This window comes from Asparagus officinalis, chromosome 3, assembly GCF_001876935.1.
Source record: "Asparagus officinalis chromosome 3, Aspof.V1, whole genome shotgun sequence".
Lineage (NCBI taxonomy): Eukaryota > Viridiplantae > Streptophyta > Magnoliopsida > Asparagales > Asparagaceae > Asparagus > Asparagus officinalis.
Genome location: NC_033796.1, coordinates 34,649,299 through 34,664,829, shown reverse-complemented (window position 1 = coordinate 34,664,829; position 15,531 = coordinate 34,649,299). Strand labels below are relative to the sequence as shown.

The 15,531-nt window shown below is 33.0% G+C and overlaps 1 protein-coding gene across 4 annotated transcripts in view; it reads left to right on the top strand.

The window, feature by feature from the left end:
- The window catches only part of LOC109833738 (inositol hexakisphosphate and diphosphoinositol-pentakisphosphate kinase 2-like), a 35,356-nt gene extending 23,109 nt beyond the window's left edge, over positions 1 to 12,247 (top strand). For 2 of the 4 annotated variants that reach the window (XM_020401527.1, XM_020401526.1), the window contains exons 22-31: positions 276 to 517; positions 606 to 650; positions 2,246 to 2,312; positions 2,585 to 2,656; positions 8,567 to 8,814; positions 8,896 to 8,953; positions 9,809 to 9,976; positions 10,223 to 10,297; positions 11,226 to 11,479; positions 11,992 to 12,247. In XM_020401527.1, coding sequence (XP_020257116.1) covers positions 276 to 517; positions 606 to 650; positions 2,246 to 2,312; positions 2,585 to 2,656; positions 8,567 to 8,814; positions 8,896 to 8,953; positions 9,809 to 9,976; positions 10,223 to 10,297; positions 11,226 to 11,479; positions 11,992 to 12,043 — 1,281 coding nt within the window. In that variant the 3' untranslated portion in view covers positions 12,044 to 12,247. Of the gene's footprint in view, positions 1 to 275; positions 518 to 605; positions 651 to 2,245; positions 2,313 to 2,584; positions 2,657 to 8,566; positions 8,815 to 8,895; positions 8,954 to 9,808; positions 9,977 to 10,222; positions 10,298 to 11,225; positions 11,480 to 11,639; positions 11,769 to 11,991 lie in introns of those variants that run through there. The other 2 variants (XM_020401529.1, XM_020401528.1) reach the window with 2 other exon arrangements.

Here is a 15,531-nt window from a genome sequence, read left to right as displayed (position 1 = left end):
CATTTAGATAATATATATTTCAACATACTTTTATTTTTAACATACTATCAAAGCTATCTCTGATCTTAACTTGTTTATTATTATGACTGATTGTATCTGGCATTCTAAATTCCCTAATCCTAGATGGCAGTGAATATGATCTTCTCTTGCATCACTTCAAATTCTTTCTTGACGTTTTCGAGCATTTTGTTTTTTATAATTAACTTATATCTTTGTACGGTTTATTTGCATAACATTATTTGTATAACATTGAAGACCATATTTTTCTTGAATAGATCAAATTGACAAAGAAGATAACTGGACAAGTGAAACTGCTTGCTCAAGATGAAGATGAAAAGCTTGCAATGAAAAGTTCCTACGAGGTTCTTCCTCCCTATGACCAAGCAAAGGCTCTTGGAAAAACAAACATAGACGTAGCACGTATTGCTGCTGGACTGCCTTGTGGGAGTGAAGGATTTCTTTTAATGTTTGCTCGCTGGAGGAAACTGGAGAGAGACCTATACAATGAGAGAAAGGAGTACGTAATCTCATATCAATATAAATAGATGTTGTGGGTATGGCATGAACTTCAACAGATTAATCTTATAAGCTGATTTTTAATGCAGCCGATTTGATATTACACAAATTCCAGATGTTTATGATTCTTGCAAGTAAGATCCCAACTCTACTGTATATCAAATTCCTTTAAGTTCCTAATCAGTTTGGTGTAATCCATCTTGTCAAATGGATCATTTGTGAAGGATTAAGTTCGTACATACATTTCTTTGTTTAGATGTATTTCTACTGTCACCCAACGATGAGTCACAACTTTGCTAATGAGTTTGTTGTTTAGCATAGGATGATATAATTATTGCATCAGGTCATGTTGCAAGCAATCATTTAGTTGATAACCTTTTTAGATTTATTATTACTTCAAATAAAGTTAAGTATATGCAATATTCATTAGACAAGACATAAGATTGGATGTCATTGAACGTGTTGAAATGCTGATTGTTTTGTATATGAAATTTCACATTACACTGTCTTGCATTCTAAAATAATGTCTAGGAATTTGCAAAAATTGAACAACTTCAACTTCTGTTGTACTTTTGAACAGTAGCGTGTACTAAAATAGTATACTTCTACAGTGCGTTTGCATCCTACTTATATATGGCTGACTTTAACCAGCAGGTCACCTGCCAACTTGCAAATTGTTTAACTTATTCTTCACCTTTTATTCAATATCTTCAGGCTTCGATATTGGGGACAATGTTTTTTTCCCTCTGTCCAAGAAAGTGTTCTGTTAGTTCACTTGATAGGATAGTGTAACTCTCTTCTTCTGATGCCTGATCTGGTGGAAAAATCTGATCAAGCAATGCAATGAGTTTAAAACACTGAAATTAGTAAGCAACTATTTTGTAGATACAAGTGTCAGGAAGCAAGATTATGACTATCTATATGACCATCACGCCACCTTGTCGGTTTCCCACATCATAGGGATAGGCTGTGAAGTATGTAATTATGTATCACAGATTCAAAGTTGAGAAAGCTCTTTGCAAAATTGTAATAACTGTTTATCAACACGCCTAGCTCACATTCAGCATGGTAATTTAGGAAGTATATTTTCGTTCCCCTTAGTCATTTTCCCGCAGCAAAGGAGTAGGATATGAAGCATATCTCAAACTTGCGAAAGCTCTTTGCAAATTTGTAAGACCTGTTCACATCCTCAACATCAACAATTGATTAAAGGCCTGTGTAGTACACCTTGAAGCCCATTTAGCTGGTAGCTTTTCCTTCCTATTGAGCATGTGTCTAAAGGTCAGGTATCGTAGCAGAGACTCTTTAGAATTTTCCTGCTAGATCAAGTCTAAATAAAGATTAAAGACAAAGCTTTGCAGTGTCATGGGAATGTCTTGTACAAAATCATCTCTTGGAATTTACCCACTAGGGACAGTAGATTTTATAGGATTAGATGCAATGAAATCTTTACTAGTGGAAGAAATGATTCAAAAAGTTATTCTGTGATGAACTCTTTACAAAAGTTATGATTCAAAAATAATGAAACCGTTCCATACTAATGTATTTTATTGTTCTATTTTTCAAAATCCAAATACAATGCTAATAATTAGTGTTACGGAAGCGTGAAAGAATTTTAAATGGAAGTATCCTCTTTGTACGCATTCTCTCTTGTGCTTTTCTTTGATAATGTACTTTGTTGCAATTATATCATGGCATATGGCTTCTTACATCACAAACTTCTTTGTAGGTATGATCTCTTGCACAATGCACATCTCAATCTTGATGGTTTGACCGAACTCTTCAAAGTTGCTCAGGTAACAGTTTTCTGGTTTTTTTTAATGTTTATTATTATTTTTTGTATTATTAAATGCAATTATATTTTCTATTTGTTAGCAAGATCAGTAAGATTTACGTGAAAAATCTTTCAACTTGAGGATATTAAGGATATAAGTCTCTAACAGTTGCTTGTGTCGATCATTTTGTTAACTGAGCCTGCACTTAGAAGGTGTAACGTCTTTCGTTATACATTCCTTTTCTTTCACTTAGACTAGTTAAAATGTTTAATCATAGTATTCTGTCTTTGCAGTTACTGGCAGATGGTGTTATTCCTAATGAGTACGGCATAAATCCTAAGCATAAGCTCAAAATTGGCTCAAAGGTAACCTTGACTTCCAGAACATATTTTATGTGGTCAATCAGAAGTTACACAACTTAACTCTTTAAAAACTAAGAGACTGTAGATCCAATGGCTTTCTGTTGAAGCTAACGTTAGGACTCCTCTGAGAATCTCTTTCAAAAACTTTTCTGTATCCTTCTAAGAGTGTTTCTTTAAGAAATCTATGATTAAAGTATTCGTCTGAGAGCTTCTCTCTGGGATAAAATAGTTAAGGTTTTGGTGAGTTTGTTTATTTTTTTTAACCACCTTTGATACAGTAGACCGTCTTTTGCCTGTATTGCCTGTAGATGCAGGTCACTTTGCCGAACCACATTGAAACATTTGTTCCCTTTTCTCACTTGTGATATCTCAATACATCTAGGATAGGTATTTATGTTTTAGATCTATACCATGGACACGACACATATCACCGGATGTCCTAGTATCCTAGTGTCTGTTTATCCAACATGGGTATTTCATGGACTACTAGTTCTTGTGCATATGCAATGCACGTGGTTAAATATCAAAATTATTTATTTTTCTGTTTATTTTCTTACTATAAAATCAGTCAGATTCATTTTGAGCTAAAATCTATAAACATGGATTATTACATTTGCCATAAATTTCATTTAAACATTTTAAAAAAATTATAAAATAGATTTGTGTGTAAAACTAGGATCAATATACTTTTATATACTTGCATACACAACATTTATTTTTTAAATTATATCAAACTTCATGTAACTTATTTATTTATCGGATCAAATCATCGATCTCCAATTTGTTTATCTTAGTCATTAAATGTAGTGTTAAGTTTGAAAGCAATACAATGATATATTATTGATGTGCTAATAAAAATATAACCAAATACTTAATATTAAGATGGTTTGTATTCGCTCAACACAGAGCACATACTTTTCACAAGACTATAAGACATCTTAATTATTAATAGACTTAAAATAAAAAAACAAATACTAAAGATTAATGACGACTCTAGTATAATTTTATATGATAAAATTATTCACATAAGCATATTAAAAAATTTGCATGAAAATCCCTTCTATGATTTCTAATTTTACTCAAAAATTTAAGTTTTACTATAAAATATTCAAAAAAATATTATCATTTGTTCCTTCTTTTCTCATATTTAGTTGAACCGATATCAATCCTTCACCTTTATCTTTTTCCTGAATAATTTTATAGTAGTATCTTCATCGTCTATATCAATTGTGAAATCAGGTTGGTATATAATAGAGAGTAAAAGATAAGACGAGTCCAGAAATATATTAGGATATACTTGGATCAATCAAATTATATTATTACTCATAACTGATATGCATCAGAGATAAAATATGTTGACAATCTTAAACTATAAAACAGACTGTATAGACCTTCTAACATAACTTTTTTAATGCAAGCAACTCTCAAGATTAATTTTGAAAATATCTTGGAGTCAGGAATAAACAACTAACAAGTTTACAGTGGAAGCTAGGGGAACGTAGTACATTCTTAAGAATTATTAATCTTTGCTTAATTTATTTATAATTACAGGATCTCGTTATTAACTAACTATAAGGCCTAATACATTATTTTATTATTGTGCGTTAAAGGCAGGCAGAGGACTCGGGTGAGACCTCATCACAATGAATTTTATACAATTTAAGTATAAAAGAAAAATGAGAGCTGATCAATGATGTAGTTGGTGAGAGGGAAACTCTAGCAGCTTAATTTGGATATGTGGATATATTATAAATGAAGATGGAGAAGGATGGTTTTGAAAACAATGGATGTGTGGGGGTAATTAATATGGTTTTTATTTGTGTGGTTTTCTTTGTTCATTTTTAAGATATCTGTGGTCCTGTGGACATATATAGCTATAGCATTACTACTCTCTTTTGGTTTTGTGGAAGAGTTTGGGTGTAAAAAAATTTAAATTATCTAATTGGTTAAAGTAGGATCATATAAGTTAAGCTCATACATGAAATTTATTTTAACCAACACATATATATAAATATTACAATTGGCATTGAGATCTAAGATACATGTGAGATTCTTTTTGACTTTTATACAAACTGTATCTATTTAAATAATAATAATAAAATTAAATTTTGTGATATGAAAAAAGATCAAATATACAATATAATTAATTACTTTAAAATAATTTAATCTAATCTAATAAGAAGAAAATAGATGAAAGTGCTGTGAAAATTGTTGCTATTTCTTAATATAAAAAAAGATTAAATATACAATATAATTAATTTCTTTAAAATAATCTAATCTAATCTAAAGGCACACACCTATAGAAGGAGATGAAAGTGTTATGAAAATTATTGTAATTTATTGGCTTATATATATTGGTATGTGATGTTGCATGTGAGAGGATAATAATTATAAATGGAGTTCTATTTAAATAATAATAGTATAATTAAACTTTAAAACTAATTATACAGTATCGTGAACTACTTGAATTTTGGTCGGTCAGAGATCGCCTCGTTGTGTCCTCAAATCGTAACTGTTTGTTTTAATTTTTTCGTTTTTATAATTTTGAGAATAACTTTTATCTTTTTAATTTGTTTGGCGGATTTTGTAAATATCCCGTCAACATTATGTACATTTGTAGGTCTGCGCTATTCCTGGGTTCGACCTTTGGAGCAGATATTATTTCTTTTTAATTTATTTGGTTTTTGCATATACGCCTTTCATCTTGTAGACATTTATAAATTTGGCATTTAATAATTTCATTCATGTTTACATTTCAATTTAAACTATATCCTTATATTCATACTATGTACATCCAATAAGAATTCATCAATATATCAACTTACTCTTACTTAATGGATTAGTATTTGTATTCCAAGAGTATTTTTGTCTATCGAAAGATTTTTCTGAACTCGTGCTTTTAAAGGGAGTATGATATGATATCTGTTTGGGTATAGCTATATAGCTATACTGATCCTAAAAATTTTACTAAAAATTTATAGATAATCAAACCTTCTTAAAATGTTCAACGTACTTTGAATTTACCAAGTTCGAAATAACATTATGTCTACAATTTTATAAAGTATATCTGAGATAATGTGGTCGAAGCATCTACTAGGAAATCTTCATTTCACTACCTAACCCGTGGAATTGCATTGTGATGATAGAGCTTCTCTTCGCGTTCTTGCAATTCCAGCATGACATGAATAAACTTAGAATATGGAAGTAGAAGTAGATAAGCATCTTATTCGCAGAAAGGTGTAAAGTGGCAATTCTAGTACTCTTATGTTCCCGGTTGATTTTCTATTAGCAAGCTTTGACTATATGAATATACAGAATAACTGCCTAATATGTGCAAGAGACTATAGGGATGATTTGTAAGAGAGATTAACTTTGTAAAATATTCAGAGAGATCAGAACTTTGAGTCTCCAAGTATTCACTGCGCAAATATTCCTGTCTTTTTCATCTCTTATTTTTCAGTCTCTCTTTCATTTTTTTCCCTCCTCAAATTGAATCCTTCTCTCAAGAAGCTTGAAAGAATCTTCTCAGTCCATAGCCACACACCATTTCTGCATGCAGATTCTCACTTGCCTGCCAGGTCAAATAATATGCAATTCACTTATCGTAGTCTTTCATGTGTTCTTGAAGTATATGGTGTTTGTCATGTACATTTGTACTTTCAGAAGTTTTGAACAATGGAGAAAGTTCAGCAGAACAATTAAATTATTATGGTTGCAGTCAACATAAGTTGGGGCTTTTTCACTAAAACCACCTTTAAAATATGATGACAATACGAAAAACATCTTTAAAGTTCAATTAATACAAAAAAACACCTTTAAAGGGGGTTCCTATAGCAATTAGCCACCTTGACCTACTTTCTGGTGAGATTTTGATTGAAATTCCCAAAATGCCCTTGAAACACATCGGAAAATAGGTCAGGATCAGTTAATAAGACTGATGTATGCCTGGCATGTGTGTTTTCAAGGGCATTTTGGAGATTTCAAGTGAAATTTCAGAAGAAAATATGTCTAGATGGTTGATTACTATAGGAACCCCTTTAGAGGTGGTTTCTACATCACTTGAAGTTTAAAGCTGGTTTGTTTATTCTCACCCTATATAAACAATGGTTTCTATGAAAAACCACTATAAGTAGAGCTGTCCAAAAAGCCCGCCGGCCCGGGCCCGGCCTCAGCCCGGCCCGGCCTCCGCCCGTACTTCGATGGTGCTTCAAGGGCAGTTAATAAGGTAATAACCCCGGGAGGTTCTACAGTTTCCTCTGGGGTTGGAGTTGTCTTAATCTCCCCGGGAAAACATGTGATGCCTCGGGCTTATTCATTGACTAGTCCGTGCTCCAATAACGTAGCAGAGTATAACGCACTTCTCATTGGACTCAGTTTTGCCAAGGAGCTGGGGGTCGAATATCTCGAAGCTTTTGGAGATTCTCAACTGATAGTCAACCAAGTTCGCGGAGAGTATGAAGTCAGGAATCCCGACCTGATCCCATACCACCAGGAAGCCATCAGAATGGCAGAATCTTTTGAAGAATTCTTTATCGAATACATCCCTCGCCTCCAGAACGCTTATGCGGATGCACTGGCAGCATTAGCGGTATCACTTGCACAACCTCCCGAAACTGAACTCTTGGTCACAGTGAGGATGCATCAACTCTGCATACCTATATACAGTATGGAGATTGAACAGGAAGATGATAGAAATATGAGCGCCAAAGAGGTGAATTCAACTCAAATTGGGTCTGAGTCCCGAGATTGGCGCTTTCCTATCATCGACTACGTCCAATACTGTATTTTGCCAGAGGATGTAAAAGAAAGAGAATCAATCCGCCAAAGAGCACCAAGATTCTTCTATAATACCGAGACCCATACGTTATACCGTAGAGGGTACGATGGTTTGTTACTCCGATGCCTTTCGAACAAAGAAGCAGAAGAAGTTCTTATATATTACAACGGCTACTTCTTCCCCATTGGCCCAACGGGCAATGGCTACTTATGCGATTTTCTCTCTCTCAAGTTATAGATTATAAATATATATAATATATTTACATATAATATATGTATATATAATATATATAATATATAGTTACATAATAATTTATAAGTATATACTAATACATAATTATATAAAATATAATAAATTTAAACTAATTTTTAGCATTTTTTATCAAAAAAAAAGAAAAGAAAAAAATTGAAAAAAATCCGGGCCGACCCGGAGCCCGGCCCGGGGTACCCGGGTCCGGGTCCGGGCTCCGGTTTTGCCCGGCCCGGGCCCGGATTTCCGGGCCGGGCCGGGCCGGGCCGGATGGACAGGCCTAACTATAAGTTATGTCTTATGTAATTTACATACTTCAGTGCCACTAGTTTCTAGTGATGAAACACTAAAATTGTTTGTGCCAAACTGATTCCCTATTAAATCTTTCAGTAATTTTCTTGTTCTTTCAAACTATTTCCACCTTCATATATTTTATTCTTCAGAATGGATAAAGCATTTGGTTGTTCGCCTTTCAACTTAGTTTTCACTTTTTCTCAACTTTGCATGGATTTTTATTGTTGAAGTTGCATTCTTTTGTCCACTGACTTTTCACGCCACAATTAGTACTTCTATAACAGGCTGCATGTATAACCACACAACAACTGTGCTTTTTCCACTACATAAAACTTCTTTGTTTCTTTCTTGTTATGTGAAGCCATTGATTCATTCTCCTGAATGAAATTGGTTCCAAGATGCATCTTACCTTCGTCCTGTAGAAATATACTAAAAGTTCTAAAAGTTTTGTTTAGCTTCTCTAATATGCATTTATGAGGCTCGTCCTGCAGACAACCATGTTATTTGGAAACTAGATGTATTATGCCAATATGCTTTTATCTACTAGAACATCCACCATGTTGTCTGCCTCATCATTTTCTGCTCTGCATCAGATTGCTCGCCGTTTGTTGGGAAAGATTTTGATTGACCTGCGTAATACTCGTGAAGAAGCAATGAGCGTTGCTGAACTAAAATCTAATGAAGATCCAACTTCATTGTTCCTTAATTTGAAGAAAGAGGAGGGTGATACCCCTAGACATCAGAACAAGAGTGAAGACAGAAGATCTAGTTCGACTAGTGAAAGATCACTGGAGCAAGATGATGATGAAGATAAAGAAACCAAATACCGCTTAGATCCGAAGTTTGTTTTTTATTTAACTTGCTTTTAAAGGTTATTCTCTGCCAACTTCTCTTAGATTAAAACATCATTGTTTGATTTCAGGTATGCTAATGTCAAAACACCAGGGCGACATGTTCGTACAAGGCTTTATTTCACTTCTGTATGTATATTTTCCCTAATGCATTTATTCAACTTGCATATTCTTTCAATATAATACGTTTCAGACATTTTTTATGGTTCATGTTCTCCTCTCCAATCAAACTGTGCATTTATCCATGATTATAGATTCGCATTGGTGCTTTAGAAGTTGCTGTCATTTGCATAGGTGTCCATTGAGATGCAAATAAATTGCCAGGTTTTTGGTTTAACATTAGAGCTTTCATTTGTGAACTGTACAATTTTATGAAGATTCAATCCTGTAGTTTCAAGAACATTTTTCTTGCGAGCAATTCTCTTCAATATTTGACAGAACTTTGTTCAAACAATTCGCGGAACAAATCCTTTGCTGGAATTTAAATCAAGCAAACTGTACATGGGAATATATTGTTTACTGGATTATGTTTCTATTTGTTTGATTCATCCCATGAGTTACCCTCTCATGAAAGTGAGGCTCCTTTTGTCATTTCAATTTGTTTTCCAGTTTACCTATCACATTATTATAGATAGATGGGAGGACGCATCTTGTGTACATGCTTTCTCAGAGTTTCAAAACTATTTCCTGCATGATCATTGTTGTTTTTATTCTGAATTTTAGAAGGTATCTTTTTCACGGGAGTCCATCTGTGGATGCCTCCTCGGAAAGACTACTAAGCTCGGATTGGTTCATTTTTCAATCCTATTATACTTTAGTGGGTTGTATTTGTGTGTCTTACTAAATCTCCTTTAAAAATTCCTCTTTTTCGCTAAGAAATACATTTTACTATAAGCCCTCATGTATATGTTAGCTTCTAGTAAATCTTCATATTTTTCGGTTACCATTTTATCTAAATCACTTTATCTACTGTATTTTCTGCAGGAATCCCATATACATTCTTTAATGAATGTTCTGCGATACTGTAACCTGGATGAATCCTTGCAAGGAGAGGAAAGCCTTGTTTGCAATAGTGGTCTGGAGAGATTACATAAAACAAGGGAACTTGACTACATGAGTTACATTGTTCTGAGGATGTTTGAAAATGTAGAGGTAAGCAAGTATTTTGAATGATAAAGTTTGGATAACTTTGACCTTGTTTTATTGGCGGAGAAAATTCCGTTGAATATGTAAAAGAGTTGAACTCCAAACCTGTGATAATTCTTCTCTCTCCTCAATGTTTCTTTTTACTATGACCACATATTAATTATAAACCTTAATCATTCCTGTAGCTATAGCACTTTGATTTAAGACAACCTTTTGTGTTTTAGCAATAAAAGCTAAGATGTTGAAATGCAGGTACCTTTGGAAGACCCGAAGAGGTTTCGTATTGAAATGACATTTAGTCGTGGTGCAGATTTAAGCCCTCTAGAGGTAACTAATCAATTATTATGGTTACTGAGAGAATTCATCACAAGCCGTTTTGATATTTTTTTTATTGGTATCCCAATCTTCATTTTTCTTATTAGTATCCTGATCTTCATTTTTTAAAATTAGTATCTTAATCTTCATTTTTAATTTATACCCTGAAATCTTCTGAGTTGTTTAAATTACAGCTCAAGTGAAATTCAGTCCAAATCTGTTATTGTGGTGATCAAACCTTAATACCCTAGATTAGGTTGTGCTGCACTAATTTTATTCCTTTTTTCCCCTACTCATTCTTTCGTCTCTAAACGGACTCTTTCTCGGACAAATTTTCAAAACAGTCCTCTTTGGACTTTTAATCCCAAAAAAGACTCATTTCCAACTTATTTTCAGAAACCGACCTGGTTTCAGCCGCAGCGCTGAAACCAGGTCGGTTTCTGAAAAAAAAGTTAGAAATGAGTCTTTTTTTTGCGATTATTATTGTAAACGGGTTTGTTTTGAAAATTTGTCCACTCTTTCGCTGATCTTTGGTCTCTTCTTCTTTCTCTAGGTCAGTTGCTGAATTTCATTAAAGAAAGTGGTAAGGCAGTCTGCTTAGAGAAAAGATGAAGGGTGGGAGAGAATAGGAGTTAATCCAAGAAACATCATACACACTAATCAAGCATATTAGCGTAAATTGTTACGTCCTAGCAATGATTAAGACTGACGGCACTGTACTAACAGATATAGACGAAATTTTACTTGGGGTGAAATTTAAAAGAACTTAAAGGATTGAAGGGTCCAAATTAAAAATATGAAGACTTCAGGGTCTCATATAAAGAGATGATAGAATTCCAGGACTAATATGGAAAAAGGGACCTCAGAAAAATTGAACCAGAGAGAATGACGATGTTCTCTATATTCTTTTCTTCTTTATTTTCTTTTTGTTTGTTAACAGAATGACGATGGAGAGGCCGCAATGTTGCATCAAGAGCACACACTGCCAATAAATGGACCAGAGAGACTTCAAGAAATTGGATCATATCTCACATTAGACAAGATGGAGAAGATGATCCGCCCGTTTGCGATGCCAGCTGAAGATTTTCCACCGGCAACACCCCAAGCCTTCTCCGGCTATTTCTCCAAAAGTGTGTTAGAACGTTTGGTCAATTTATGGCCTTTCCATAAAAACACAGCCGTGGTGCAAAATAAGTAAGTTCCTTTCATTTTTTGTTTTTCTTTTTTAACCCCCAGTTTTGAATACGATTTTACTTCGATGTAAATACTTGACTAAATGTGCATGTTCCTGCTCAATTTTGACTGCTATCTGATGCCCTGGTCTCAATCCATGACCATCCGACGTTCAAATCAGTGATTATAAGATATAAACCGCAATTGAAAGGGTTGGATGTAGGAGATGAATGTAGGATTTCGTACATGCAGCTATTTTGTATTGATATTTATAATTGATGGTTAGCGGTTGTTTTCCGCCTGTTTGTGACAATGGTGCCAACTGCTAGGTGATGGTTGTTAGCCTGTGATTGATTGATTCTTTTAAGAAGGGGTTCATATCATCTTCAATTAAGCGGTGATTAAAGAGTATTTAATTATCTAATTATATTTTTTTATTTTAATTTCAACGGAAAAGTACATAGTAAATCTTTTTATTATTGCAAGTAAGGGAGATAATCCGAACTCATCTGCGCTATGCTTCAAAATTGCAGAGAGGTAGGAGAGGGAGGGGTAAGCGGGGCCGACGATGTGTTCAGTGCTTAACAATCAGCGAGTGAGTCAGATAGATGGGGATTTATATTATCCTCGTTTAAGTGGTATAATTGATCTCGTTTAACAATCAGCGATGTGTATGCTATCGCTTTATGGGATGTTCGGAATCATTCTTGATCTGGTTTGGTGGGTGACGACAATGTCCGCTCCCCACCGATCATATCATCTATTGGTTCTCATCATCCTCATCTTTTGGTTTGTCATGTATTTTTTCCATCCCTTTTTTAATATATATATATATATATATATATATATATATATATAAACAGGGAACCTCTCCCTGTTTTTCTGGTTCAAAAAAAAAGTGGTATAATTGAAGAGTGTTTAATTATTCCAATCCTATTCTTCTGTTTTAATCTTAACGGATGAGATGAAGCCATGTATTCTTTAAACATGCATAGTTTATTTTTTTTTTCATTACTGCAAGTAAGGGGGAGATAATCCAAATACGTCTGCCCCAGACTTACAAAATTGCAGGATGGGTGGGAGAGAGAGGGGTAAGCCGGGCCCATGATGCGTCCAACACCTAACAAATAGCGAGTGAGAGAGGTAAGTAGGGTCCACAATATGTCCAACGCCCGTTTGGTTGGAATAAGGAGGTGGGAAAACAGTGCTGCAGGAAATGATTTCCTATAATACTTTTCCTACTTTTTGTTTGGTTGCATGAAAGGAAAAGAGAAAATGGTGTAATGCGGGATCCATGTCGTAGAAACGACAATAGTGTAAGGGACGCACAAAAATGGGGAGCCCATTTCATCACAAATAGCTAGGAAGTGGGGTTAGCAGCTGTTTGGTTCAAGTAAAATTTTGACTTTTGGGGTTGATTATAAATTTTGGGATTAAAACATTAGTTTTTTTTTTGTGTTTTGAGATTTTTTATTTGGTTTTTGTTTAAAAAAAAATTGGAATGTTGAATTCTTAAAATGCAAAAAATATCTAATTTTTAGAATTTGTCAATCCTCTCAATTGGAGAGGATTTGGCAGATCTCAAAAAAGTATCCAATGTAACAATATTCACCTCTCCTTTTTTAGAATTTGTTATCTTGTAGTTTAGATTTGAATCAAATAAGATATTGCAAATAATAGAATTTGCTTTCCTATAATAATGCTGAACCAAACAAAATATTAAAAATTCCAAAATATGTATAAAACCCTATAAATTTAAAATTCTCTATAAGATTTCAAACCTCAAAATTTTGGCATTTGAACCAAAAAGTCACTTAAAACCAGAAAAATAGACCTACTTATGTGTAACTTGCGCTTCTTCCCACAAAACAATGTTTGATGGTTTGTGGCAAACGAGCCAAAGAGAACCTTCAGTGAGTGAGTGAGATAGACGTGGACTCATCGTACGTGCAATCATCCATGTGATGGGCCTGTATATGGTCTCTCTCTCTCCACCTCTCACTCTCATGTTTAAATGTAGGATTTTTTTATATTGGTCCCTTAATTCTTCAACAATTGTATATTAGTCTTTCAAATCTCAACAAGTACATATTAATCCCTCAAATCCTATAGGGGAATATTATATTAAATTTAAGCGGTCGGAAATTAACAAAATGACTGTTTTATCCATTTATTATATCGCCCAACTTATTTCTTAATGGGCTTTGCTTAGAAAAGCTCAAATCGATCAGCTTGAGTTCTTCTTTATAATTGTTGGAAAAGTATTCTAACACAAAGTTGAGCTTAATAATAGAGAAAGATAGTTTGGTGATAGTAGATATCGGATTAGGTGTTAACCCAACATTGATTAGGCCTTCTAACTAAAAAACTAACAGACGGACCATTTTACACGACCCTATAGGATTTAAGAGACTAATATGTAATTTTCAAGACATGAGGGATATTCATATGTAATTGTTGAAAATTTAATGGACTAATATCTTAAAGACCCTTAAATGTATTAATATGTCCCTAAACTTAAACCAAATTTAGAGAGGTGAATTATCCATGAAAAAAAAAGCAAATTTACGGATCAAATATTCCTAAACTAGAACTCAAACTAGCTAATACTAAAATCTTCCTACACCAATAATCAAATTTGTGAATAAAAATCCTATATTAAGAAAAATCAAATTTTGCATATTGACATTCACATCTCTAAACTGTAGTTATGCTCTTTCTTTTTATTTTATTTCTTATCAATGTTATTATTATTTTGAAATTGTACATTAATAGAGGTATGTCCCTGATCAATTAAGTGATGTAAAGTAATTTTAATTTCAATAAATTACCATGTTGTGAATGTTTCTTAATTTATTTGATAGCACTTTATTAGACTCTTCATTGAAGTTTTATTATCAACTAGTATAATGCATGTGCTTTGCACATGAACTTATATGTTTTAAGTTTTGAATTTTTTATTTTGAATAGTAAAACTATGTGTTAATAAATAAAATTGTATTATAAGATGGCTTAAAAAGAAATGCATGAATTAATTAGTATTATTTAGTTATTATAATTTAATGTTTTTCTTATAATGATCGTCTAGTGTTAATCTTTTTTAAATAAGTCTCCAAATCTAAAATTATTCTTAAATAAAACTGCAAATTCTATAAAGTCTCTTAAATATGCCACTCTAACTTAAAAGTTGTTAACTTAACTCTAAATTAACTAAGTTGCATTAATCTTGCTAGCTTTTTCATGATGTTCATTAGATAGTTATACTCGATATCCGCAACATATTGCAATAGTTAATTCTCATTATAATTATTTAATAGAGTAAATTACACTAAACCCTTATAAACTTTTAGCTATATGAACTTTTAGAATTACAATAAAACCCTAATGACTTTTCTATTTCAAAGAAGTGTTGGCCTTCTTGTTTTGATGATGATTTATAAACAATTTACTACTAATGTTGTTTGTCTAGTGTTTGTGTATTCCTATGTATTGTAGACAAACAACGCAGTTGGAGGATGGATGGAATAGAGCTTCAACGATCATATCCAAAGGAGGTTGGCGGAATGTCGGTGAAGCCTTGCTATTCAAAATTCAAGATCCAAGTTAAAGCTTCATCCGCGAGATTACCTAGAAGAGCTTATTGAAGATCAAGATCTAGCTTGGGTAATTTAGTTTAGGATTTATATTATGTGTGTTATATACTCTAAGCTCAATTATCTATACACACACATTTATTGGTTTCTTCGTATATATATATATATATAGTCATATATATATATATATATATATATAAGTTTTGGTTTCTATGCATATATATAGTTATATATATACATACATATGTTTTGAGTTTTTATGGTTATATATATGAAATTCTATATTTCATATTTTCTATTATGTTTTTGAAAACATTGCATAGAATATGCAATTTTGTGAAAATATTGTATTCTTAGTTTATAGACTTCAATATCAGTTTATACATGTTTTACTAAGTCTACAAAAACATTTCACAAAGTTTCAAAAGTTGGTTTATGTCAAAACATCAAAATTCAAGTATCTCATATTTTCATGTTTTG